This window comes from Salmo salar, chromosome ssa16 (assembly GCF_905237065.1).
Source record: "Salmo salar chromosome ssa16, Ssal_v3.1, whole genome shotgun sequence".
NCBI lineage: Eukaryota > Metazoa > Chordata > Actinopteri > Salmoniformes > Salmonidae > Salmo > Salmo salar.
Genome location: NC_059457.1, coordinates 77,722,704 through 77,750,115, shown reverse-complemented (window position 1 = coordinate 77,750,115; position 27,412 = coordinate 77,722,704). Strand labels below are relative to the sequence as shown.

The 27,412-nt window shown below is 41.6% G+C and overlaps 1 protein-coding gene across 2 annotated transcripts in view; it reads right to left on the bottom strand.

Annotated features, from left to right (window-relative positions):
• Positions 1 to 519: 519 nt before the first annotated feature.
• The window catches only part of LOC106593744 (collagen alpha-1(VIII) chain), a 47,966-nt gene continuing 21,073 nt past the window's right edge, over positions 520 to 27,412 (bottom strand). For both annotated transcript variants that reach the window (XM_045697967.1, XM_045697966.1), the window contains exons 2-4: positions 11,685 to 11,878; positions 5,392 to 5,764; positions 520 to 3,940 (exon numbers count right to left, since the gene is read on the bottom strand). In XM_045697967.1, coding sequence (XP_045553923.1) covers positions 1,992 to 3,940; positions 5,392 to 5,761 — 2,319 coding nt within the window. In that variant the 5' untranslated portion in view covers positions 5,762 to 5,764; positions 11,685 to 11,878 and the 3' untranslated portion in view covers positions 520 to 1,991. The remainder of the gene's footprint in view (positions 3,941 to 5,391; positions 5,765 to 11,684; positions 11,879 to 27,412) is intronic.

Below are 27,412 nucleotides of genomic sequence, written 5' to 3'. Positions count from 1 at the left end.
ATTTTTGTTGTTATTCTGTCTCTCACTGTTCAAATAAACCTACTATTAAAATGATAGACTGATCCTTTCTTTATCAGTGGTCAAACGTACAAAATCAGCAGGGGATCAAATACTTTTTTCCCCCACTGTAGCTCGCTAGGTAGCACATTGACTAATTTGCTTGTAAACAATTAACAAGCAAGTTGGCTACCACATGTTCTTGTCAAACTCTCAACAGTGTGGCCAGCAAGCAACAAGATATGCCAAATAAGTTTAAAAACCACTTGACAGATTAGACTCAAGTCGCATGGCCAGGACTCAGATTTGTATCTGATTTCATACCACCTACGAAGATGGTTTGAAATGTGGCTTGAAATATCCGATTCCATGTACTTTTTGGCGGTTCAGACTGCAGGAAAAAGAACATATTCAAATCGGATATACAAAAAAAATTGGATTTGAGTCACTTCAAACTGCCAATGTGAACACAGCGTGTGTGCAGGCCCAATGCAACAAGTAGCAATCAAAGAAGAGAACACATTTTTTTAATCACTTCATCTTTATTTAGAAAAACAACAATAGTGCCAAAAATGTTATACTAAGTTCTTCATTTGGTTATATGTTTAGCACCATTGTCAGGTAACATTTATTTTTTCCTTCAAGGCAGTCTCAACAGGTATACACATTTACAATTTCAGACAAAATCAGTAGTTAAACAAATAAATGACAGAGAGGAATACTGCCACATAACTTAGAGAAGTGTGGTTGACTTTTTAACTTAATGTGCATATTGAAATGTTAACTATTCATCCCTTCAAACTCCCATAACTCATTTATTTATTAATGCACCACAGATGAAATGGGAAGCTTACAACCAAATGTCTTCACTATGTTGCATATCAATTTTATTTTATTTTAGGTTCCAAACCATGAAACAATCTCATTTCCAAATATGATATCAATAAATAAAAATGGTAGACACTTCTGCATAATCTGGAACAACGTGAATAAGTTGATGATAAAAAAGAAATCAATCTGTCGTGGAGGAACTATGGGATAGGAAAAATCATATTGTTAAAGGGGAACAATGTATGGTATTACATACTGTGATGTAACAGTGTTACTTATATGCCAAAAGTATAATCTGGCATGAAATAAAGACATTAGAATGTCTTCTGAAATGTCCACACATGGAAGAACTATCTCTGAAGAATAATTGTGTAGAAACATTAGGTATGCATGACAGATAAAGCTGATGCGTTGATGCTTGCTTATGAAAGCTGCAGTAGACGGCTAGCCATTTAGTGGTGTCATGATATGGCTGTGACTGTTGGAATGCAAAGAACGGATATACTGAGTGCACATAACATAAATCTGATATGGAAATATAAAATACAAACAAATGCTATATATTCACATAAGGAGAAGAACATGTTGGGCAAATGTAATAATTCCATCCTAAAAATAGTTCTCTTTAATAAAAAAATAACACATTGCTTCCAATGTAATATGCTGCTATCCACAGTAGCGCCATAGCATGTCAGCAACCATGTTTTCTCTATAAACACTGTCAATCATGTGAGGTGGATGACACTGCTACAATTGGGATAGTCAGTATTCTCAGTAATTTGCAACATTTTTACCCCCTATTAACCAACAGAAATTGTCATTTGCATAATTATCTGAATATCTACATAAAGACATCTCAAATAATTTATCTGAAGGTTTTGCCAAATTAATTTCTGTGGTAAATGAAATGTATTGCAGAGAGATTGATTTATGGTTTCTTTTTCACCCATGTAATACTGCAATACAAATGCATAAACATACTATAGCATGTACTGTAGCACTCACACATTCATTGGATACTTCAGAGCCAAGTAGTAGTTTTCACCATTGTCATCATGTGTCACTATTGAGGTCAACAGTTTAAAATGAATAAAACGCTAATAAAACATCTATGTAGTGAGTTGTGGTGTGGATGCCCTTTTTGTTGTTGTTGTTGATGATCTTTACATTGGGTACAATAAATATCCGGAGAATGAAGAGTGGACATATTGACCGGCATAAAGTCCTGCTGCCTGGTCAGATGGAAGCTGTACATGCACAGTGTCTCCTTGCTGTAAGGGGAGCACAGCGCTCCCTGACGCCTGGTCCAGGCTGCCCTTTTTGTACTCATCATATGTGTACATCACAGGCTCATTGTTCTTGACCAGCGCCACCCACACATTTGCTCCTTTGCAGTGGACGTGGTAAGCAAAGTAATAGATTCCCGGTATGGTACAGCTGAAGACACCGGTTTGGGGATTGTAGTCCTGATGGCCATTGTACAGGAGCTTGTCGAAGACAACAGGGGAGCCTACGGGGGGGAAAGGATTGGTGAGCTGAGCCGTGAATGCTGGCATCTCCAGGCCGTTCCTGTCCCCTCCATTCTTTGGTTTCTTGTAACCGCCTTGTTTAAGACCGTCCAGAGCAGGACCCATCTCAGGGAGGATTTCACCAAGACCAGGTGGTTGGGTGGGGGGTCCGGGTGGGCCAGGGGGACCAGGTTGTCCTGGTTGTCCAGGCTGACCTGGGGGTCCACCGTTGCCAGGTTTCCCTTGGGGCCCTAAAGCACCTGGAACACCAGGTTTACCTTCGCCGGGGTAGCCAGGTTTCCCTGGTGGACCAAGCTCGCCTTTTGGCCCGGGAAGACCGGGAGGACCAAGTGGCCCACCTGGACCAAAATTTCCTGGGATTCCCTTGGGTCCCTGGTGACCTTTTTCTCCGGGCATTCCACCTTCTCCCCTTGAGCCGGGCATTCCAGGAGCTCCAGGGAGGCCAGGTAACCCTTTGTGGCCGTTATCCCCTTTCGGACCTAGTGGCCCTGGTATACCTCTCGGTCCTGGATGACCACCCTCTCCAGGATACCCACCCTGTCCAGGAAGCCCTGGAGGCCCTGGCTCACCTTTAGTACCTGGCAGCCCCTTTGGTCCTCCATTGCCACCTTCTCCCTTCGGACCTGGGAAACCAAGACCCCCAGGTGGCCCAATGGGACCGGGCAGGCCCGGTGGCCCGTTGGGTCCAGGAAGGCCTTCCTGCCCTGGGAGACCTCCATGACCTTTGTCACCTTTTGGGCCTGGAGCTCCAGGAAAACCTCCATGTCCTTTGTCTCCTTTTGGTCCAGGATATCCTGGCTTTCCGTAACCAGGTAGGCCTGGGCCCCCTGGCAAACCTGGTGGGCCTGATTCCCCTTTACCGCCTGGGAACCCTGGTTGTCCTGGCAAACCATCTTGCCCGGGCTTGCCAATACCTGGTAGCCCAGGTGGTCCTGGTTCGCCTCCTTCACCTGGTGGACCAGCAAGTCCTCCTTCTCCAGGTGGGCCTGGTTTTCCTGCCCCCCCGGGCAATCCTGGTAGTCCATTCAGACCTGGTTTTCCAACCCCTGGCAATCCCCCTTGACCAGGAGGCCCAGGTGGTCCACCAGGTCCTTTCAAACCTGGCAATCCTGGCAAGCCAATCCCTTTGTCTCCCTTGGGCCCAGGAAGACCAGGCAGTCCAGGTATGCCCTTGTGTCCAGGCTCCCCTCGAGGCCCAGGCTGTCCGGGCAGTCCCTGACCCCCTGGCTTCCCGATGCCTGGCAGGCCTGGTGGCCCTGGGAGACCTGGCCCCCCAGGCATCCCCATTTGTCCTACATCACCACCAGGACCAAGGTCGCCCTTCGGACCTGGCTGGCCACCTCCACCAGGTTTACCGGGCATTCCCGGCATTCCAGGTTTCCCTATGCCAGGATACCCTTGGGGACCAGGAGGGCCTGGTTTTCCATGGGGGCCGGGCATCCCTTGACCTAGCATCCCTGGAGGGCCCTGTGGTCCTGGAGGCCCTTGGGCTCCTGGTGGCCCCTCGGGACCAGGACCCTGTAGTTCCCTATCATCAGGTGGTGGGCCTCCAAGGCCTTTCCCATTACTGGGATATGACTGACCTGTGAATGACATCAATTAGCATTTACCATGAATTACTGACTTGAGTTAGTGACTTGAGTATCTCATTGAGCACATAGGAACATGACCAATTAATATGCATGAACATTGGGGTAAGCCCAATGGACCTTCATCCGTTGATGATTGTCCAAATTATTATCTATGAAAATGAATGCCAAAAGCTGGCTTTAATGTCCCCCTTGGACACAGGTTGCTGATGAAACAGTCAAAATACACATTTATGTGAAATGTCTTACACTCTTAGAAAAAAGGTTTCCAACGGGGTTCTTCGGCTGTCCCCATAGGAGAACCCTTTTTGGTTCCAAATAAAACCCTTCTTGGTTCCAGGGAGAACACTTTTTGGTTCCATGTAGAACCCATTTTGGTTCCATGTAGAACCCTCTGTGGAAAAGGTCCTACATGGAACCCAAAAAGGTTCATACTTGGAACCAAAAAGGTTCCTCAAAGGGTTCTCCTATAGGGACAGCCAAAGAACCCTTTTAGGTTCTAGATCGCACCTTTTTTTCTCAGTGTGTACAGTACCTGCAATATGCCGTATTTCAAATCAAATCAAAGTGTATTGGTCACCTACAAAGATTTGCAGGTGTTATAGCAGGTGCTGCGAAATGCTTAGGATGCTAGCTCCAACAGTGCAGTAGAATGACTCGCAAATACAATACAAATAATAAAACATCTAAACAAGAACTCAAGAAACAGCAGAATGAGTCCAATTAACAATCCAGGGGTAGATATATTAGAATGAGCATGTGTCAGAATCCAGAATATAAATACGTGGTGTGTATAGACAGTATATCATTTGGAAGAAAAATGGTTTGTATAGTAGTAGCTATATTAGGATAAGCTATGTGGAGAACACAGTACAGACATACACAGTGAGTAAACAACAGTGTATTTTTCCTGCTTCACATGTGATTTGTCAAGGATGCTTTTACAACCCATGAGCTGGATATGATTTCCTGTGCATGCTAGGAAAGATGACGTTTGCTTTGGCGAAGGGAGAAGAATCTTGGAAAAGCAGTAGAGAGGTGTTTTGAATGGAATTAACATGTCAGAGAGTGGGTAATGGTTTCATGTCAGCACTGCACCATGAACATGGCTCGTCTTCCTCTGGTTGTACCATACTGTCCATGTTGGCCTTCCCTTCAAACCCACATTGGTGGCCATGGCCATGACCCAATTTAAAATCTAAATATGGTTCAATTATGCTATTGTTTAGCCTACACTCTTAGAAAAAATGGTGCTATCTAGAACCTAAAACGGTTCTCTGGCTGTCCCCACAGGAGAACCCTTTGAAGAATCCTTTTTAGTTGCAAGTAGAACCCTTTTGGATCCATGTAGAACCAAAAAGGGTTCTCCTATGGGGACAACCAAATAACTCTTTTTTTCTAAGCGTGTACCTTTCTGTGATATAGACAATCTATTAAAATCTCACCTTTTCCCTTGCCCTTATTGGGTGGCATCTGGGGTTGTTCGTGCATCTGTGGAAGCATCTGTGGAAGTTCTTGCCCATACTGTGGCAGCACATATGGCATCTCTTTGCCGTATGGCATATGTTGTGGCATTTCCTTCCCATACTGTTGCTGGGGCAGCCCGTCCCCATTCCCGTTCCCGTTCCCATACCCGTTCCCTAGGGACATGTGAGGTAACTGTTGCATGGGCTGGTGCTGCTGGGGAAGGTGCTGCTGTGGGTGCTGCGGCTGCTTGTGCCCGTAATATGCCGCCCCACGGGCATGGTGGCGTAGTACTAGACACAGCTGGAGTGCCACCAACAATAGATGAGTAGAGGGGAGGGTCTTGGCCATGTCCTATAGGAGAGAGAGAGGGCAGGTCAGCAGAATGAGATTTTCAAGACCATAGAATGAGTTAAACAGAGGCATTCTGACAGATATATTAGAGAATATGTATGGCAGTACAATAACCCCTCGCCGAAGTTTCTCGCAATCATGAGAGCTAAGATAAGTGTGCTATTTAACATTTTGTAGCGAGGCCTCAGGATGCGCACTATAACCATATGACTACACACAGCGAGGGACTCCCAAATATTCTGATCATACTGTACTCTGAAACATTTTAAAAGCCATCTTTTTGTGGAACAGATAATAAATAGTTCTGACAAGCTAAATCACATGGATTTGAATTTGATACTGCCAGCATGTACAGCCAGGCCACTCCTCAAGGGCAGACATTTTTGGCTCTGAAACCATAACACTCTTATTCAGAGGTGGGGTTTTGAGTTACTGGGCGGGTAGGAAAAGAGGGCGAGCACCTTGTTGTTGTGGACGTCAGTTCCTGCTCTAATGAAGAGATGTGTTTTGCATCATTGAGAAGTGAATGTGCAAATCTTCGAACTGAAAATAATCCAACGCATTACTTTGAAGCTTCACACAGAACAATTTTTACTAATCCAGTGGGCCTACCCCAGTGTAATGAGGGAAGAGGTGATTCATCATACGACTGTATTTCTGTATTTTGAAAGTTATATATCTTGATAACTTGATTGTTGACACGCAAAACATTTTGGGATAATATCAACCAGACTAATGAAATACCAAAAGATGAGTTTTAACACTGCAGTATGCTTGTTTGGGTTTTAAAGAGAACATTTGGTTCAAACAAGGTGATAGAGTACATTTGGAGGGACACTGAGCTAGCTGTAAGATTACTGTTGATCAGTGGAGGCTGCTGAGGGGAGGACGGCTCCTAATAATGGCTGGAACGGAGCCAATGGAATGGCATCAAACAGATGGAAACCGTGTGTTTGATGTATTTGATACAGTACCATTCCACTGATTCCGCTCCAGGCATTACCACGAGCCCGTTCTCCACCAACCTCTTGTGCTGTTCATACATTATGATTAGTCTTATTCCAGACACCTAGACAAAACAACTGTGAAAGGTGAGGAGTTAGATGCAACATAGCAGAGTCTAAACATGACAAAGTCTTCACAGCACATCTATTCCCACTGGGCAAAAACTGGTTGAATCAACGTTGTTTCACATCATTTCAACCAAATAAATAATGTGATGACGTTGAAGCAACGTGGAAAACTGATTGGATTTGCGCATCAGTGTAAGGGATTTTTTCTTTTCTTTTCACCCAAATTTGTACCGAAATCCAATGGCATGGTGACATTGTTTGTGGATTTCACGCTGAATTCACGTTAATTGACAACTCAACCAAATGGAAATCAAAATTAGACTTTTGAACTGACGTCTGTGCACAGTGGGTTGTCAGTATATGCTAAGTACATGCAGTACAACACTGACATGGCATCTAAGTGACCTCCTCAGGCCAAAGGAAGAGCAATGACTAAATGGACAATTGGCACGTGTGGTTCTTGTAGACATCAACATGGACCACAGACTACCATACCACCTGAATCAAGTCATTTATGGTTTGACTTGGCAAAAATATCTCTGCTTTCACTAACCATTTAATGCACAGTTTGTCTACGCAGTAACCATTTGTATGCGCTCAACACTGGATAAAATGACCTCACTCTGTCCAAGTCAAGGTTGTGATTCTCCATGCTTTCATAAGAATCAGTCAGGCCTGGCTGTGAACAGGAGAGAACAGCAGTGAATTCATATATAGCCCACATGCCAGATGTATTATGTCTCAGAAAACAAGCAGGAAGCAGGGGAACAGGATAACATTTGGTTTAATGCTCAGCCAAAATGAATTGTCCTAAAAAAGCTTAAATGCTGACTTTATCAAGTCTTGGTTGTGACAGACTGCTTAGAAACAGGAGGTCGGCACATTGGACCTAGTCAAAGCTACGGAACACTTTGACTTTCAGGGTTTTCCAAATTTCACTAATGTCACCAGTCCTGTTTATCAAACATCTTTAGAATGTTTACTGGTAGAATTAAGCATCATTTCTCATTCCCAACCACTGTAGGAGCATACCAGGAACAAGTTGTTGATGGAATTGATTAATCCCATGAGCCAGTGCGAAATAAGAAAAGCACATAAACACCAAATCACTCCACACTGTTCCTTAACACTGCCAACTACCAAGCTGTAAAAGCACCATAACATACATCCAGACCTTTGCGCTTTTACCATGACGTCTGGGAAATCAACAACACATTACCATGTCATTAGACTGAAGGGCGCTACCCACATAAAAAAAATACTACAGTTTACTATAGAATACTACACTACTTATTATAGAATTCTGCAGATAACTGTAGTATGCTCTAGAATACTATACTACACACTGCAGTATCCTTTGATCATGTGTAGTACTTAGTATATAATTTTGTAGTACACTATAGTAAATACTAGTGTTATCCGCAAACAAATACTGTAGTAAATAATATAGAAATGTCAGAAAAAACACATTTATAAAAACTATAGTAGATACCACAGTATTTAATTTGCATATACCCTGCCCATTCCCCACCCCCATATCCCAATTTGTGCCAGTCATAAGTGAGAAACCTACATGCCACGTATAGACCATAATTATATTGTGTTCCATATGGCTTTTGAAAAGAGCAGAAACTCTGAACTATCAGTTCAGACCCCAGTCCAACCTTTCTACCTACATGTTATGGAAAATTTGCTCTTTTAGTATTTCTCACGTTGAATTCATATACAGCTGTGTCTAACCGCAGGCACCATTACGACACTATTGGCCTAAAACAAGTGATTTGAAAGCATAGTGTAAATTCACCTGAGAGCTTCAGGTTTTTGATAGAAGAGGTATCATTTCATTTTTAAATTTAAGGTTGTCTAAATATACAAATACTTTTTGAGATCAACTGACACTAACCAAAGAGTTTATCAAATTGAACTCCTGTTTAATTTACTTTTACTCCTCAAATTTACTCCTCAAGGAGAAAAACCCTGCTTCTATCTCAAAGATAATGCAACTAAAACACTATAGTAAATACTACAGTATACTTCAGTCCACAGAAACACTACAGTGAATGCTACAATAAAGCCCACAGAAACACTACAGTGAATACAGTCGTTTTTCATGTGGGTAGGCTGTTGGAGCCACACAAATTAGATGGCCGCCGCCAGTGTTACACAGTCCACCCGCTTACTGTTAATGCAATGTCAGCGTTGTGTCAGCTAACATTGGCTCAGCCAGCAGACATTCCAATTTCAGCTGCAAATGTTTTGTGTATAGTGTAAGTAGTGGATCTGTAGACACATGAATATGGTTGTTATTATCCCTCTATAGACCACGAAGGCTGCCAGACTGTATTAATGGATAACATTTGTAGGCCTATAGTGTACATTAACTCACCACATCTATAACCTGTTGCATTGTCGGGGGACGTGTGCTGTAGGCGGTGACTATTTATTCAATTATTCTATTTCCCTCTGCTAATTTTGGTTTAGTGTTTTAATAGCAACATCAGCCATTTTGTTAGAGTTTGGAATTGGTTTTGGACAGCAGCGCTGGATGGATTCTCCTCGCCAGAATTGCAGTCATTAGGTTGATGAATAACACATGAGAAATCATGGGAATAATGCCTCTATTATTCCAACCACCAATATTAAAATAATACAATTACAATAAGCACATTGGGGAAGCATCAAGCAGCTGTGCCACATGTCAGTGTAGACCAGACCAGAGACTGAGGAAGAATGGCCTGTAATATTCACTCTGTTCATTCTCAGAGCAACAACATGAGTGGAGCTACGCCCATTCCCTTTATTCCATGAACGACCTCCTATCCACTGTAATTACACTGTGCTGTGTAAATAGAAAAACTGATCTGCACAGCAAAAAAATACAAAACAGTGTGAATTACCCTCACAGAAAAAAAACATGATTTCACATCAAATTCAACATAAGATCACATGTGTGTTTTTGTGATCACGTGAAATTCAGGGTCCAGTTAGCTGTTGTATATGTAACCTCTATGGTCACTCACCTGCACACCTCTTAACTTGTTTTTATCTGCACTGTGTCTTTCACTTGTCTTCTTTGTCAGAATAAACTAAACTAAAACACTCTGGTTCTGGGTTGCAGCACGACCTCATAAACACAAGTTGTCGGACATGTCCTTCTCTCTCTTTCTGCTCTTTCTACACAATGATGATGGAAAGTTCAACTGTGTGTGTGCCCGTGTGTCTGTGTGCGTGTGCATGCGTGTGTGCGTGTGTGTCTAATATGTTTGGTTGTGTGTATTTATTCCTTGTGTCACTATGTCAATGTTTTATTGAAATTGTTTATCTTTAACTCTGCATTGTTTGAAAAGGACCCGTAAGTAAGCATTTCACTGCTTGGGTGCACCTGTTGTTTACGATGAATGTGACAAATCAAATTTGATTTGATGTAATCTCTTTGACCACAAGAGGGCGCTAAGTCCAATCATTTCACTCTCCACACATCTACAGTAGCGGAGAAGATACCCCTGATACCCATATCTCACCCTTTAACTAACATCCTACTTTCACCACTAGTGGGCAGAAATCAGTACAACACTTGACAGACGCAGTGAAGACATCATGAGAAAACAGCATTTGTACCTTGTGTTATGGCAAGTTGTGATTCTGGAGAATTGAGAATTTGTTAGGATTTGTTTTTAAAAAACAATTTGCGGCCAATAAGCTCTCACACACACACACACACACACACACACACACACACACACACACACACACACACACACACACACACACACACACACACACACACACACACACACACACACACACACACATACACACACACGCTTCCATAGAAGGCCAAACCCAAACGCCCTCCGCACCCTGGATGTGTGTACATTCCTCTTTTCCTCTATTTTCCTTTCCTATCCTTCCCATCCTTCCCTCCTTCCCTCAATCCCCTCCTTCCCTCCTTCCTCTCTTCGCCGGCCCGTCGCTGAGTAAGGAAGAGAGAGTCACGTTTCCCCTCAGAGTGAGTTGTTCCACACAGAGTGCACATGCTGCTAAATGGGAGATGATTAGAGACAGGAACCTAGGACGTGACTGTATGTGTGTGTGTGTTTCTGCGTGTGTGTGTGTGGACCCACCACCGCACTCCGCTGGGCCACACTACTCCTTTAAACATGGACCACGTCTCAGGAGATTTGTACAACGCTGCCAAGTGATTGGTGCAATAATAAACGTAATGTGTGAATGTATGTACGCTTCCCTCACGGTCGTCTTTACTGTTCTTTCAGCCGCTCTGAGATCAACGCATTGACTTATGGAGAGAAGATGTTTATTCTGCCTGCTGAAATAACCTCCCAAGTTGTTCTATTATGGAAAGATTAGTTACACTTGTGTAACCGGTGTGAAATGACTGGCTAGTTAGCCGGGCGCTCTGTGGGGCATTTCAATCAGTGATGTCACTCACTCTGAGACCTTGAAGTAGTTGTTCCCCTTGCTTTGCAAGGACCGCAGCTTTTGTGGAGCGATAGGTAACGATGCTTCGAGGGTGACTGTTGTCGATGTGTGCAGAGGGTCCATGATTCAAACCCATGTTGGGGCAAGGAGAGGGACGGAAGCAAAACTGTGACACTTGCATAGATATTGTTGCCATCAACATCATGCTGAAGGTGTGAGGAGAAAAGGTACAAATACAGAGAACAATCTGTACTCTACATAACACCCTTCAGACATACAATATCTCTGTCTGTCTGTCTCTGACTGTCTGTCTCTTTTTTTATTGAACAATTACGCACATCCATTTCCTTCCTCCATGACCTGCTAACCTCTTGACCTGACAAACAGAAAAATCATGCTCCTCTTACCCTTAGTGTCTCCTCTCCTCAAACCCAAGTGCCTGTCGCGACGATGACCGAACCTCTCGCTCTGTCCTTTGGCCCGCAGGTCTCACTGTACTTTCCCTCTGTTTCTGGTGGTGTTGGGGGTTTCCCGAGGCATGAGACTGCTTGTGACTCTGGCCACAGGTCCGATGCGTTGCGGTGTACTGCAGTCTAGGGCCCTGAAACAGAACGAGGATGAATGAGAGATCCTGGAGCACCATGACTTTTCTCAGACAGCTGGGGTTTTAACACTGAGCTGCCATCTCCAGCTCACTGCCCTTCCCAACTTGGCCGTCATACAGTACTGTACAGTAGCAGAGGTGTTATCACTATGAACAGTAGTAGAGGTGTTATCACTATACAGTAGTAGAGGTGTTATCACTATGGACAGTAGTAGAGGTGTTATCACTATACAGTAGTAGAGGTGTTATCACTCTGGACAGTAGCAGAGGTGTTATCACTATGAACAGTAGTAGAGGTGTTATCACTATACAGTAGTAGAGGTGTTATCACTATGGACAGTAGTAGAGGTGTTATCACTCTGGACAGTAGTAGAGGTGTTATCACTATGAACAGTAGTAGAGGTGTTATCACTATGGACAGTAGTAGAGGTGTTATCACTCTGGACAGTAGTAGAGGTGTTATCACTATGAACAGTAGTTGAGGTGTTATCGCTCTGGACAGTACTAGAGGTGTTATCACTATGGACAGTAGTAGAGGTGTTATCACTCTGGACAGTAGTAGAGGTGTTATCACTATGAACAGTAGTAGAGGTGTTATCACTATGAACAGTAGTAGAGGTGTTATCACTCTGGACAGTAGTAGAGGTGTTATCACTATGAACAGTAGTTGAGGTGTTATCGCTCTGGACAGTAGTAGAGGTGTTATCACTCTGGACAGTAGTAGAGGTGTTATCACTATGAACAATAGTAGGGGTGTTATCACTATACAGTAGTAGAGGTGTTATCACTATGGACAGTAGTAGAGGTGTTATCACTATACAGTAGTAGAGGTGTTATCACTCTGGACAGTAGTAGAGGTGTTATCACTATGAACAGTAGTAGAGGTGTTATCACTCTGGACAGTAGTAGAGGTGTTATCACTCTGGACAGTAGTAGAGGTGTTATCACTCTGGACAGTAGTAGAGGTGTTATCACTCTGGACAGTAGTAGGGGTGTTATCACTATACAACAGTAGAGGTGTTATCACTCTGAACAGTAGTAGAGGTGTTATCACTATACAGTAGTAGAGATGTTATCACTCTGGACAGTAGTGGAGGTGTTATCACTATGAACAGTAGTAGAGGTGTTATCACTATTTACTGTATTAGAGGTGTTATCACTATGAACAGTAGTAGAGGTGTAATCACTATACAGTAGTAGAGGTGTTATCACTCTGGACAGTAGTAGAGGTGTTATCACTATGGACAGTAGTAGAGATGTTATCACTCTACAATAGTAGAGGTGTTATCACTCTGGACAGTAGTAGAGGTGTTATCACTCTGGACAGTAGTAGAGGTGTTATCACTATGAACAGTAGTAGAGGTGTTATCACTCTGGACCGTACTAGAGGTGTTATCACTATGAACAGTAGTAGGGGTGTTATCACTATGGACAGTAGTAGAGGTGTTATCACTATGGACAGTAGTAGGGGTGTTATCACTCTGGACAGTAGTAGAGGTGTTATCACTATGAACAGTAGTAGAGGTGTTATCACTATGAACAGTAGTAGAGGTGTTATCACTATGGACAGTAGTAGAGGTGTTATCACTATACAGTAGTAGAGGTGTTATCACTATGGACAGTAGTAGAGGTGTTATCACTATACAGTAGTAGAGGTGTTATCACTCTGGACAGTAGTAGAGGTGTTATCACTATGAACAGTAGTAGAGGTGTTATCACTCTGGACAGTAGTAGAGGTGTTATCACTCTGGACAGTAGTAGAGCTGTTATCACTCTGGACAGTAGTAGGGGTGTTATCACTATACAGCAGTAGAGGTGTTATCACTCTGAACAGTAGTAGAGGTGTTATCACTATACAGTAGTAGAGGTGTTATCACTCTGGACAGTAGTAGAGGTGTTATCACTATGGACAGTAGTAGAGGTGTTATTACTATTTACTGTATTAGAGGTGTTATCACTATGAACAGTAGTAGAGGTGTTATCACTATACAGTAGTAGAGGTGTTATCACTCTGGACAGTAGTAGAGGTGTTATCACTATGGACAGTAGTAGAGTTGTTATCACTCTACAATAGTAGAGGTGTTATCACTCTGAACAGTAGTAGAGGTGTTATCACTCTGGACAGTAGTAGAGCTGTTATCACTCTGGACAGTAGTAGGGGTGTTATCACTATACAGCAGTAGAGGTGTTATCACTCTGAACAGTAGTAGAGGTGTTATCACTATACAGTAGTAGAGATGTTATCACTCTGGAAAGTAGTGGAGGTGTTATTACTATGAACAGTAGTAGAGGTGTTATTACTATTTACTGTATTAGAGGTGTTATCACTATGAACAGTAGAAGAGGTGTAATCACTATACAGTAGTAGAGGTGTTATCACTCTGGACAGTAGTAGAGGTGTTATCAATATGGACAGTAGTAGAGATGTTATCACTCTACAATAGTAGAGGTGTTATCACTCTGGACAGTAGTAGAGGCGTTATCACTCTGAACAGTAGTAGAGGTGTTATCACTATACAGTAGTAGAGATGTTATCACTCTGGACAGTAGTGGAGGTGTTATCACTATGAACAGTAGTAGAGGTGTTATTACTATTTACTGTATTAGAGGTGTTATCACTCTGGACAGTAGTAGAGGTGTTATCACTCTGGACAGTAGTAGAGCTGTTATCACTCTGGACAGTAGTAGGGGTGTTATCACTATACAGCAGTAGAGGTGTTATCACTCTGAACAGTAGTAGAGGTGTTATCACTATACAGTAGTAGAGATGTTATCACTCTGGACAGTAGTGGAGGTGTTATCACTATGAACAGTAGTAGAGGTGTTATCAGTATTTACTGTATTAGAGGTGTTATCACTATGAACAGTAGTAGAGGTGTAATCACTATACAGTAGTAGAGGTGTTATCACTCTGGACAGTAGTAGAGGTGTTATCACTATGGACAGTAGTAGAGATGTTATCACTCTACAATAGTAGATGTGTTATCACTCTGGACAGTAGTAGAGGTGTTATCACTCTGGACAGTAGTAGAGGTGTTATCACTATGAACAGTAGTAGAGGTGTTATCACTCTGGACCGTACTAGAGGTGTTATCACTATGAACAGTAGTAGGGGTGTTATCACTATGGACAGTAGTAGAGGTGTTATCACTATGGACAGTAGTAGGGGTGTTATCACTCTGGACAGTAGTAGAGGTGTTATCACTATGAACAGTAGTAGAGGTGTTATCACTATGAACAGTAGTAGAGGTGTTATCACTATGGACAGTAGTAGAGGTGTTATCACTATACAGTAGTAGAGGTGTTATCACTATGGACAGTAGTAGAGGTGTTATCACTATACAGTAGTAGAGGTGTTATCACTCTGGACAGTAGTAGAGGTGTTATCACTATGAACAGTAGTAGAGGTGTTATCACTCTGGACAGTAGTAGAGGTGTTATCACTCTGGACAGTAGTAGAGCTGTTATCACTCTGGACAGTAGTAGGGGTGTTATCACTATACAGCAGTAGAGGTGTTATCACTCTGAACAGTAGTAGAGGTGTTATCACTATACAGTAGTAGAGATGTTATCACTCTGGACAGAAGTGGAGGTGTTATTACTATGAACAGTAGTAGAGGTGTTATTACTATTTACTGTATTAGAGGTGTTATCACTATGAACAGTAGTAGAGGTGTAATCACTATACAGTAGTAGAGGTGTTATCACTCTGGACAGTAGTAGAGGTGTTATCACTATGGACAGTAGTAGAGTTGTTATCACTCTACAATAGTAGAGGTGTTATCACTCTGAACAGTAGTAGAGGTGTTATCACTCTGGACAGTAGTAGAGCTGTTATCACTCTGGACAGTAGTAGGGGTGTTATCACTATACAGCAGTAGAGGTGTTATCACTCTGAACAGTAGTAGAGGTGTTATCACTATACAGTAGTAGAGATGTTAACACTCCGGAAAGTAGTGGAGGTGTTATTACTATGAACAGTAGTAGAGGTGTTATTACTATTTACTGTATTAGAGGTGTTATCACTATGAACAGTAGTAGAGGTGTAATCACTATACAGTAGTAGAGGTGTTATCACTCTGGACAGTAGTAGAGGTGTTATCAATATGGACAGTAGTAGAGATGTTATCACTCTACAATAGTAGAGGTGTTATCACTCTGGACAGTAGTAGAGGTGTTATCACTCTGGACAGTAGTAGAGGTGTTATCACTATGAACAGTAGTAGAGGTGTTATCACTATGAACAGTAGTAGAGGTGTTATCACTCTGGACCGTACTAGAGGTGTTATCACTATGAACAGTAGTAGGGGTGTTATCACTATACAGTAGTAGAGATGTTATCACTCTGGACAGTAGTGGAGGTGTTATCACTATGAACAGTAGTAGAGGTGTTATCACTCTGGACCGTACTAGAGGTGTTATCACTATGAACAGTAGTAGGGGTGTTATCACTATGGACAGTAGTAGAGGTGTTATCACTATGGACAGTAGTAGGGGTGTTATCACTCTGGACAGTAGTAGAGGTGTTATCACTATGAACAGTAGTAGAGGTGTTATCACTATGAACAGTAGTAGAGGTGTTATCACTATGGACAGTAGTAGAGGTGTTATCACTATACAGTAGTAGTGGTGTTATCACTCTGGACAGTAGTAGAGGTGTTATCACTATGAACAGTAGTAGAGGTGTTATCACTCTGGACAGTAGTAGAGGTGTTATCACTCTGGACAGTAGTAGAGGTGTTATCACTCTGGACAGTAGTAGAGGTGTTATCACTCTGGACAGTAGTAGGGGTGTTATCACTATACAACAGTAGAGGTGTTATCACTCTGAACAGTAGTAGAGGTGTTATCACTATACAGTAGTAGAGATGTTATCACTCTGGACAGTAGTGGAGGTGTTATCACTATGAACAGTAGTAGAGGTGTTATCAGTATTTACTGTATTAGAGGTGTTATCACTATGAACAGTAGTAGAGGTGTAATCACTATACAGTAGTAGAGGTGTTATCACTCTGGACAGTAGTAGAGGTGTTATCACTATGGACAGTAGTAGAGATGTTATCACTCTACAATAGTAGAGGTGTTATCACTCTGGACAGTAGTAGAGGTGTTATCACTCTGGACAGTAGTAGAGGTGTTATCACTATGAACAGTAGTAGAGGTGTTATCACTCTGGACCGTACTAGAGGTGTTATCACTATGAACAGTAGTAGGGGTGTTATCACTATGGACAGTAGTAGAGGTGTTATCACTATGGACAGTAGTAGGGGTGTTATCACTCTGGACAGTAGTAGAGGTGTTATCACTATGAACAGTAGTAGAGGTGTTATCACTATGTACAGTAGTAGAGGTGTTATCACTATGGACAGTAGTAGAGGTGTTATCACTATACAGTAGTAGAGGTGTTATCACTATGGACAGTAGTAGAGGTGTTATCACTATACAGTAGTAGAGGTGTTATCACTCTGGACAGTAGTAGAGGTGTTATCACTATGAACAGTAGTAGAGGTGTTATCACTCTGGACAGTAGTAGAGGTGTTATCACTCTGGACAGTAGTAGAGCTGTTATCACTCTGGACAGTAGTAGGGGTGTTATCACAATACAGCAGTAGAGGTGTTATCACTCTGAACAGTAGTAGAGGTGTTATCACTATACAGTAGTAGAGATGTTATCACTCTGGACAGTAGTGGAGGTGTTATTACTATGAACAGTAGTAGAGGTGTTATTACTATTTACTGTATTAGAGGTGTTATCACTATGAACAGTAGTAGAGGTGTAATCACTATACAGTAGTAGAGGTGTTATCACTCTGGACAGTAGTAGAGGTGTTATCAATATGGACAGTAGTAGAGATGTTATCACTCTACAATAGTAGAGGTGTTATCACTCTGGACAGTAGTAGAGGTGTTATCACTCTGGACAGTAGTAGAGGTGTTATCACTATGAACAGTAGTAGAGGTGTTATCACTATGAACAGTAGTAGAGGTGTTATCACTCTGGACCGTACTAGAGGTGTTATCACTATGAACAGTAGTAGGGGTGTTATCACTATACAGTAGTAGAGATGTTATCACTCTGGACAGTAGTGGAGGTGTTATCACTATGAACAGTAGTAGAGGTGTTATCACTCTGGACCGTACTAGAGGTGTTATCACTATGAACAGTAGTAGGGGTGTTATCACTATGGACAGTAGTAGAGGTGTTATCACTATGGACAGTAGTAGGGGTGTTATCACTCTGGACAGTAGTAGAGGTGTTATCACTATGAACAGTAGTAGAGGTGTTATCACTATGAACAGTAGTAGAGGTGTTATCACTATGGACAGTAGTAGAGGTGTTATCACTATACAGTAGTAGAGGTGTTATCACTATGGACAGTAGTAGAGGTGTTATCACTATACAGTAGTAGAGGTGTTATCACTCTGGACAGTAGTAGAGGTGTTATCACTATGAACAGTAGTAGAGGTGTTATCACTCTGGACAGTAGTAGAGGTGTTATCACTCTGGACAGTAGTAGGGGTGTTATCACTATACAGCAGTAGAGGTGTTATCACTCTGAACAGTAGTAGAGGTGTTATCACTATACAGTAGTAGAGATGTTATCACTCTGGACAGTAGTGGAGGTGTTATCACTATGAACAGTAGTAGAGGTGTTATTACTATTTACTGTATTAGAGGTGTTATCACTCTGGACAGTAGTAGAGGTGTTATCACTCTGGACAGTAGTAGAGCTGTTATCACTCTGGACAGTAGTAGGGGTGTTATCACTATACAGCAGTAGAGGTGTTATCACTCTGAACAGTAGTAGAGGTGTTATCACTATACAGTAGTAGAGATGTTATCACTCTGGACAGTAGTGGAGGTGTTATCACTATGAACAGTAGTAGAGGTGTTATCAGTATTTACTGTATTAGAGGTGTTATCACTATGAACAGTAGTAGAGGTGTAATCACTATACAGTAGTAGAGGTGTTATCACTCTGGCCAGTAGTAGAGGTGTTATCACTATGGACAGTAGTAGAGATGTTATCACTCTACAATAGTAGAGGTGTTATCACTCTGGACAGTAGTAGAGGTGTTATCACTCTGGACAGTAGTAGAGGTGTTATCACTATGAACAGTAGTAGAGGTGTTATCACTCTGGACCGTACTAGAGGTGTTATCACTATGAACAGTAGTAGGGATGTTATCACTATGGACAGTAGTAGAGGTGTTATCACTATGGACAGTAGTAGGGGTGTTATCACTCTGGACAGTAGTAGAGGTGTTATCACTATGAACAGTAGTAGAGGTGTTATCACTATGAACAGTAGTAGAGGTGTTATCACTATGGACAGTAGTAGAGGTGTTATCACTATACAGTAGTAGAGGTGTTATCACTATGGACAGTAGTAGAGGTGTTATCACTATACAGTAGTAGAGGTGTTATCACTCTGGACAGTAGTAGAGGTGTTATCACTATGAACAGTAGTAGAGGTGTTATCACTCTGGACAGTAGTAGAGGTGTTATCACTCTGGACAGTAGTAGAGCTGTTATCACTCTGGACAGTAGTAGGGGTGTTATCACTATACAGCAGTAGAGGTGTTATCACTCTGAACAGTAGTAGAGGTGTTATCACTATACAGTAGTAGAGATGTTATCACTCTGGACAGAAGTGGAGGTGTTATTACTATGAACAGTAGTAGAGGTGTTATTACTATTTACTGTATTAGAGGTGTTATCACTATGAACAGTAGTAGAGGTGTAATCACTATACAGTAGTAGAGGTGTTATCACTCTGGACAGTAGTAGAGGTGTTATCACTATGGACAGTAGTAGAGTTGTTATCACTCTACAATAGTAGAGGTGTTATCACTCTGAACAGTAGTAGAGGTGTTATCACTCTGGACAGTAGTAGAGCTGTTATCACTCTGGACAGTAGTAGGGGTGTTATCACTATACAGCAGTAGAGGTGTTATCACTCTGAACAGTAGTAGAGGTGTTATCACTATACAGTAGTAGAGATGTTATCACTCTGGAAAGTAGTGGAGGTGTTATTACTATGAACAGTAGTAGAGGTGTTATTACTATTTACTGTATTAGAGATGTTATCACTATGAACAGTAGTAGAGGTGTTATCACTATGAACAGTAGTAGAGGTGTTATGACTCTGGACAGTAGTAGAGGTGTTATCACTATGAACAGTAGTAGAGGTGTTATCACTCTGGACAGTAGTAGAGGTGTTATCACTCTGGACAGTAGTAGAGGTGTTATCACTCTGGACAGTAGTAGAGGTGTTATCACTATGAACAGTAGTAGAGGTGTTATCACTCTGAACAGTAGTAGAGGTGTTATCACTCTGAACAGTAGTAGGGGTGTTATCACTATACAGCAGTAGAGGTGTTATCACTCTGAACAGTAGTAGAGGTGTTATCACTATGACAGTAGTAGAGATGTTATCACTCTGGACAGTAGTGGAGGTGTTATCACTATGAACAGTAGTAGAGGTGTTATCACTATGTACTGTATTAGAGGTGTTATCACTATGAACAGTAGTAGAGGTGTTATCACTATGGACAGTAGTAGAGGTGTTATCACTATGGACAGTAGTAGAGGTGTTATCACTATGAACAGTAGTAGAGGTGTTATCACTATGGACAGTAGTAGAGGTGTTATCACTCTGCACAGTAGTAGAGGTGTTATCACTCTGGACAGTAGTAGAGGTGTTATCACTATGAACAGTAGTAGAGGTGTTATCACTATGAACAGTAGTAGAGGTGTTATCACTCTGAACAGTAGTAGAGGTGTTACCACTATGAACAGTAGTAGAGGTGTTATCACTCTGGACAGTAGTAGAGGTGTTATCACTATGGACAGTAGTAGGGGTGTTATCACTCTGGACAGTAGTAGGGGTGTTATCACTCTGGACAGTAGTAGAGGTGTTATCACTATACAGTAGTAGAGATGTTATCACTCTGGACAGTAGTGGAGGTGTTATCACTATGAACAGTAGTAGAGGTGTAATCACTACACAGTAGTAGAGGTGTTATCACTCTGGACAGTAGTAGAGGTGATATCACTATGGACAGTAGTAGAGATGTTATCACTCTACAATAGTAGAGGTGTTATCACTCTGGACAGTAGTAGAGGTGTTATCACTCTGGACAGTAGTAGAGGTGTTATCACTATGAACAGTAGTAGAGGTGTTATCACTATGAACAGTAGTAGAGGTGTTATCACTCTGGACAGTAGTAGAGGTGTTATTACTATACAGTAGTAGAGGTGTTATCACTCTGGACAGTAGTAGAGGTGTAATCACTCTGGACAGTAGTAGAGGTGTTATCACTCTGGACAGTCGTAGAGAGGTTATCACTCTGGACAGTAGTAGAGGTGATCACTATTTACGGTATTAGATGTGGTATCACTCTGGACAGTAGTAGGGGTGTTATCACTATACAGTAGTAGAGGTGTTTTCACTCTGGACAGTAGTAGAGGTGTTATCGCTCTGGACAGTAGTAGAGGTGTTATCACTATTTACAGTAGTAGAGGTGTTATCACTCTGGACAGTAGTAGAAGTGTTATAACTCTAAAGTAGTAGAACTCTGGACAGTAGAGATGTTATCACTCTACAGTAGTAGAGGTGTTATCACTCTGGTCAGCAGTATAGGTGTTATCACTCTGGACAGTAGTAGAGGTGTTATCACTATGAACAATAGTAAAGGTGTTATCACTCTGGACAGTAGTAGAGGTGTTATCACTATGGACAGTAGTAGAGATGTTATCACTCTACAATAGTAGAAGTGTTATCACTCTGGACAGTAGTAGAGGTGTTATCACTCTGGACAGTAGTAGAGGTGTTATCACTATGAACAGTAGTAGAGGTGTTATCACTATGAACAGTAGTAGAGGTGTTATCACTCTGGACCGTACTAGAGGTGTTATCACTATGAACAGTAGTAGGGGTGTTATCACTATGGACAGAAGTAGAGGTGTTATCACTATGGACAGTAGTAGGGGTGTTATCACTCTGGACAGTAGTAGGGGTGTTATCACTCTGGACAGTAGTAGAGGTGTTATCACTATACAGTAGTAGAGATGTTATCACTCTGGACAGTAGTGGAGGTGTTATCACTATGAACAGTAGTAGAGGTGTAATCACTACACAGTAGTAGAGGTGTTATCACTCTGGACAGTAGTAGAGGTGATATCACTATGGACAGTAGTAGAGATGTTATCACTCTACAATAGTAGAGGTGTTATCACTCTGGACAGTAGTAGAGGTGTTATCACTATGAACAGTAGTAGAGGTGTTATCACTATGAACAGTAGTAGAGGTGTTATCAATCTGGACAGTAGTAGGGGTGTTATTACTATACAGTAGTAGAGGTGTTATCACTCTGGACAGTAGTAGAGGTGTAATCACTCTGGACAGTAGTAGAGGTGTTATCACTCTGGACAGTCGTAGAGAGGTTATCACTCTGGACAGTAGTAGAGGTGATCACTATTTACGGTATTAGATGTGGAATCACTCTGGACAGTAGTAGGGGTGTTATCACTATACAGTAGTAGAGGTGTTTTCACTCTGGACAGTAGTAGAGGTGTTATCGCTCTGGACAGTAGTAGAGGTGTTATCACTATTTACAGTAGTAGAGGTGTTATCACTCTGGACAGTAGTAGAAGTGTTATCACTCTAAAGTAGTAGAACTCTGGACAGTAGAGATGTTATCACTCTACAGTAGTAGAGGTGTTATCACTCTGGTCAGCAGTATAGGTGTTATCACTCTGGACAGTAGTAGAGGTGTTATCACTATGAACAGTAGCAGGGGTGTTATCACTCTGGACAGTAGTGGAGGTGTTTTCACTATGGACAGTAGTAGAGGTGTTATCACTATGAACAGTAGCAGGGGTGTTATCACTATACAGTAGTAGAGGTGTTATCACTCTAGACAGTAGTAGAGGTGATATCACTATGAACAGTAGTAGGGGTGTTATCACTATACAGTAGTAGAGGTGTTATCACTCTGGACAGTTGTAGAGGTGTTATCACTATGAACAGTAGTAGGGGTGTTATCACTATACAGTAGTAGAGGTGTTATCACTTTGGACAGTAGTAGAGGTGTTATCACTATGAACAGTAGTAGAGGTATTATCACTCTCGACAGTAATAGAGGTGTTATCACTATACAGTAGTAGAGGTGTTATCACTCTCGACAGTAGTAGATGTATTATCACTCTGGACAGTAGTAGAGGTGTTGTTACTCTGGACAGTAGTAGAGGTGTTATCACTCTCGACGGTAGTAGAGGTGTTGTTACTCTGGACATTAGTAGAGGTGTTGTTACTCTCGACAGTAGTAGCGGTGTTGTTACTCTGGACAGTAGTAGAGGTGATCACTATTGACAGTATTAGAGGTGTTATCACTCTACAGTAGTAGATATCTGGACAGTAGAGATGTTATCACTCTACCGCTGTAGGGGTGTTATCACTATTCAGTAGTAGAGGCGTTATCACTATGAACAGTATTTTTTACATTTTTTAAACATTTTTGTCATTTAGCAGACGCTCTTATCCAGAGCGACTTACTGTAGTGAATGCATATATTTCATACATTTTTTTCCCGTACTGGTCCCCCGTGGGTATCGAATCCACAACCCTGGCGTTGCAAACACCATGCTCTACCAACTGTGCCACACGGGACCACAGTAGTAGAGGTGTTATCACTATGAACAGTAGTAGAGGTGTTATCACTCTGGACAGGAGTAGGGGTGTTATCACTCTGGACAGTACTAGCGGTGTTATCATTCTGGACAGTAGTAGAGGTGTTATCACTATGAACAGTACTAGCGGTGTTATCATTCTGGACAGTAGTAGAGGTGTTATCACTATGAACAGTAGTAGGGGTGTTATCACTATGAACAGTAGTAGAGGTGTTATCACTATGAACAGTAGTAGATGTGTTATCACTATGACAGTAGTAGAGGTGTTATCACTATGAATAGTAGTAGAGGTGTTATCACTATGAACAGTAGTAGATGTGTAATCACTATACAGTAGTAGAGGTGTTATCACTATGAACAGTAGTAGAGGTGTTATCACTCTGGACAGTAGTAGAGGTGTTATCACTATGAACAGTAGTAGAGGTGTTATCACTCTGGACAGTAGTAGAGGTGTTATCACTATGAACAGTAGTAGAGGTGTTATCACTATGAACAGTAGTAGAGGTGTTATCACTCTGGACAGTAGTAGAGGTGTTATCACTATGAACAGTAGTAGAGGTGTTATCACTATGAACAATAGTAGAGGTGTTATCACTCTGGACAGTAGTAGAGGTGTTATCACTATGAACAATAGTAGAGGTGTTATCACTCTGGACAGTAGTAGAGGTGTTATCACTATGAACAGTAGTAGAGGTGTTATCACTATTTACTGTATTAGAGGTGTTATCACTATTTACTGTATTAGAGGTGTTATCACTATTTACTGTATTAGAGGTGTTATCACTATTTACTGTATTAGAGGTGTTATCACTATTTGCTGTATTAGAGGTGTTATCACTATTTACTGTAATAGAGGTGTTATCACTCTGGACAGTAGTAGAGGTGTTATCACTCTGGACAGTAGTAGAGGTGTTATCACTCTACAGTAGTAGAATTCTGGACAGTAGAGATGATATCACTACGGTAGTAGAGGTGTTATCACTCTCGACAGTAGTAGAGGTGTTGTTACTCTGGACAGTAGTAGAGGTGATCACTATTGACAGTATTAGAGGTGTTATCACTCTACAGTAGTAGATCTCTGGACAGTAGAGATGTTATCACTCTACCGTAGTAGGGGTGTTATCACTATTCAGTAGTAGAGGTGTTATCACTATGAACAGTATTTTTGACATTTTTTAAAAATTTTTGTCATTTAGCAGACGCTCTTATCCAGAGCGACTTACTGTAGTGAATGCATATATTTCATACATTTTTTTCCCGTACTGGTCCCCCGTGGGTATCGAACCCACAACCCTGGCGTTGCAAACACCATGCTCTACCAACTGTGCCACACGGGACCACAGTAGTAGAGGTGTTATCACTATGAACAGTAGTAGAGGTGTTATCACTCTGGACAGTAGTAGGGGTGTTATCACTATGGACAGTACTAGCGGTGTTATCATTCTGGACAGTAGTAGAGGTGTAATCATTCTGGACAGTAGTAGAGGTGTTATCACTATGAACAGTACTAGCGGTGTTATCATTCTGGACAGTAGTAGAGGTGTTATCACTATGAACAGTAGTAGGGGTGTTATCACTATGAACAGTAGTAGAGGTGTTATCACTATGAACAGTAGTAGATGTGTAATCACTATACAGTAGTAGAGGTGTTATCACTATGAATAGTAGTAGAGGTGTTATCACTATGAACAGTAGTAGATGTGTAATCACTATACAGTAGTAGAGGTGTTATCACTATGGACAGTAGTAGAGGTGTTATCACTCTGGACAGTACTAGAGGTGTTATCACTATGAACAGTAGTAGAGGTGTTATCACTCTGGACAGTAGTAGATGTGTTATCACTATGAACAGTAGTAGGGGTGTTATCACTATGAACAGTAGTAGAGGTGTTATCACTATGAACAGTAGTAGAGGTGTTATCACTCTGGACAGTAGTAGAGGTGTTATCACTCTGGACAGTAGTAGAGGTGTTATCACTATGAACAATAGTAGAGGTGTTATCACTCTGGACAGTAGTAGAGGTGTTATCACTATGAACAGTAGTAGAGGTGTTATCACTATGAACAGTAGTAGATGTGTAATCACTATACAGTAGTAGAGGTGTTATCACTATGGACAGTAGTAGAGGTGTTATCACTATGAATAGTAGTAGAGGTGTTATCACTCTGGACAGTAGTAGAGGTGTTATCACTATGAACAGTAGTAGAGGTGTTATCACTCTGGACAGTAGTAGAGGTGTTATCACTATGAACAGTAGTAGGGGTGTTATCACTATGAACAGTAGTAGAGGTGTCATCACTATGAACAGTAGTAGAGGTGTTATCACTCTGGACAGTAGTAGAGGTGTTATCACTCTGGACAGTAGTAGAGGTGTTATCACTATGAACAATAGTAGAGGTGTTATCACTCTGGACAGTAGTAGAGGTGTTATCACTATGAACAGTAGTAGAGGTGTTATCACTATGAACAGTAGTAGAGGTGTTATCGCAATGAACAGTAGTAGAGGTGTTATCACTATTGACGGTATTAGATGTGGTATCACTATATACGGTATTAGAGGTGTTATCACTATTTACAGTAGTATAGGTGTTATCACTCTGGATAGTTGTAGAGGTGCTATCACTATTTACTGTATTAGAGGTGTTATCACTATTTACAGTATTAGAGGTGTTATCACTATTTACTGTATTAGAGGTGTTATCACTATTTACTGTAATAGAGGTGTTATCACTCTGGACAGTAGTAGAGGTGTTATCACTCTGGACAGTAGTAGAGGTGTTATCACTCTAAAGTAGTAGAATTCTGGACAGTAGAGATGATATCAATCTACAGTAGTAGAGGTGTTATCACTCTCGACAGTAGTAGAGAAGTTGTTACTCTGGACAGTAGTAGAGGTGATCACTATTGACAGTATTAGAGGTGTTATCACTCTACAGTAGTAGATCTCTGGACAGTAGAGATGTTATCACTCTACCGTAGTAGGGGTGTTATCACTATTCAGTAGTAGAGGCGTTATCACTATGAACAGTATTTTGTACATTTTTTTTAACATTTTTGTCATTTAGCAGACACTCTTATCCAGAGCGACTTACTGTAGTGAATGCATATATTTCATACATTTTTTTCACGTACTGGTCCCCCGTGGGTATCGAACACACAACCCTGGCGTTGCAAACACCATGCTCTACCAACTGTGCCACACGAGACCACAGTAGTAGAGGTGTTATCACTATGAACAGTAGTAGAGGTGTTATCACTCTGGACAGTAGTAGGGGTGTTATCACTATGGACAGTACTAGTGGTGTTATCATTCTGGACAGTAGTAGAGGTGTTATCATTCTGGACAGTAGTAGAGGTGTTATCACTATGAACAGTAGTAGAGGTGTTATCACTATGAACAGTAGTAGAGGTGTTATCACTCTGGACAGTAGTAGAGGTGTTATCACTATGAACAATAGTAGAGGTGTTATCACTCTGGACAGTAGTAGAGGTGTTATCACTATGAACAGTAGTAGAGGTGTTATCACTATGAACAGTAGTAGATGTGTAATCACTATACAGTAGTAGAGGTGTTATCACTATGGACAGTAGTAGAGGTGTTATCACTATGAACAGTAGTAGAGGTGTTATCACTCTGGACAGTAGTAGAGGTGTTATCACTATGAACAGTAGTAGAGGTGTTATCACTCTGGACAGTAGTAGAGGTGTTATCACTATGAACAGTAGTAGAGGTGTTATCACTCTGGACAGTAGTAGAGGTGTTATCACTCTGGACAGTAGTAGAGGTGTTATCACTATGAACAATAGTAGAGGTGTTATCACTCTGGACAGTAGT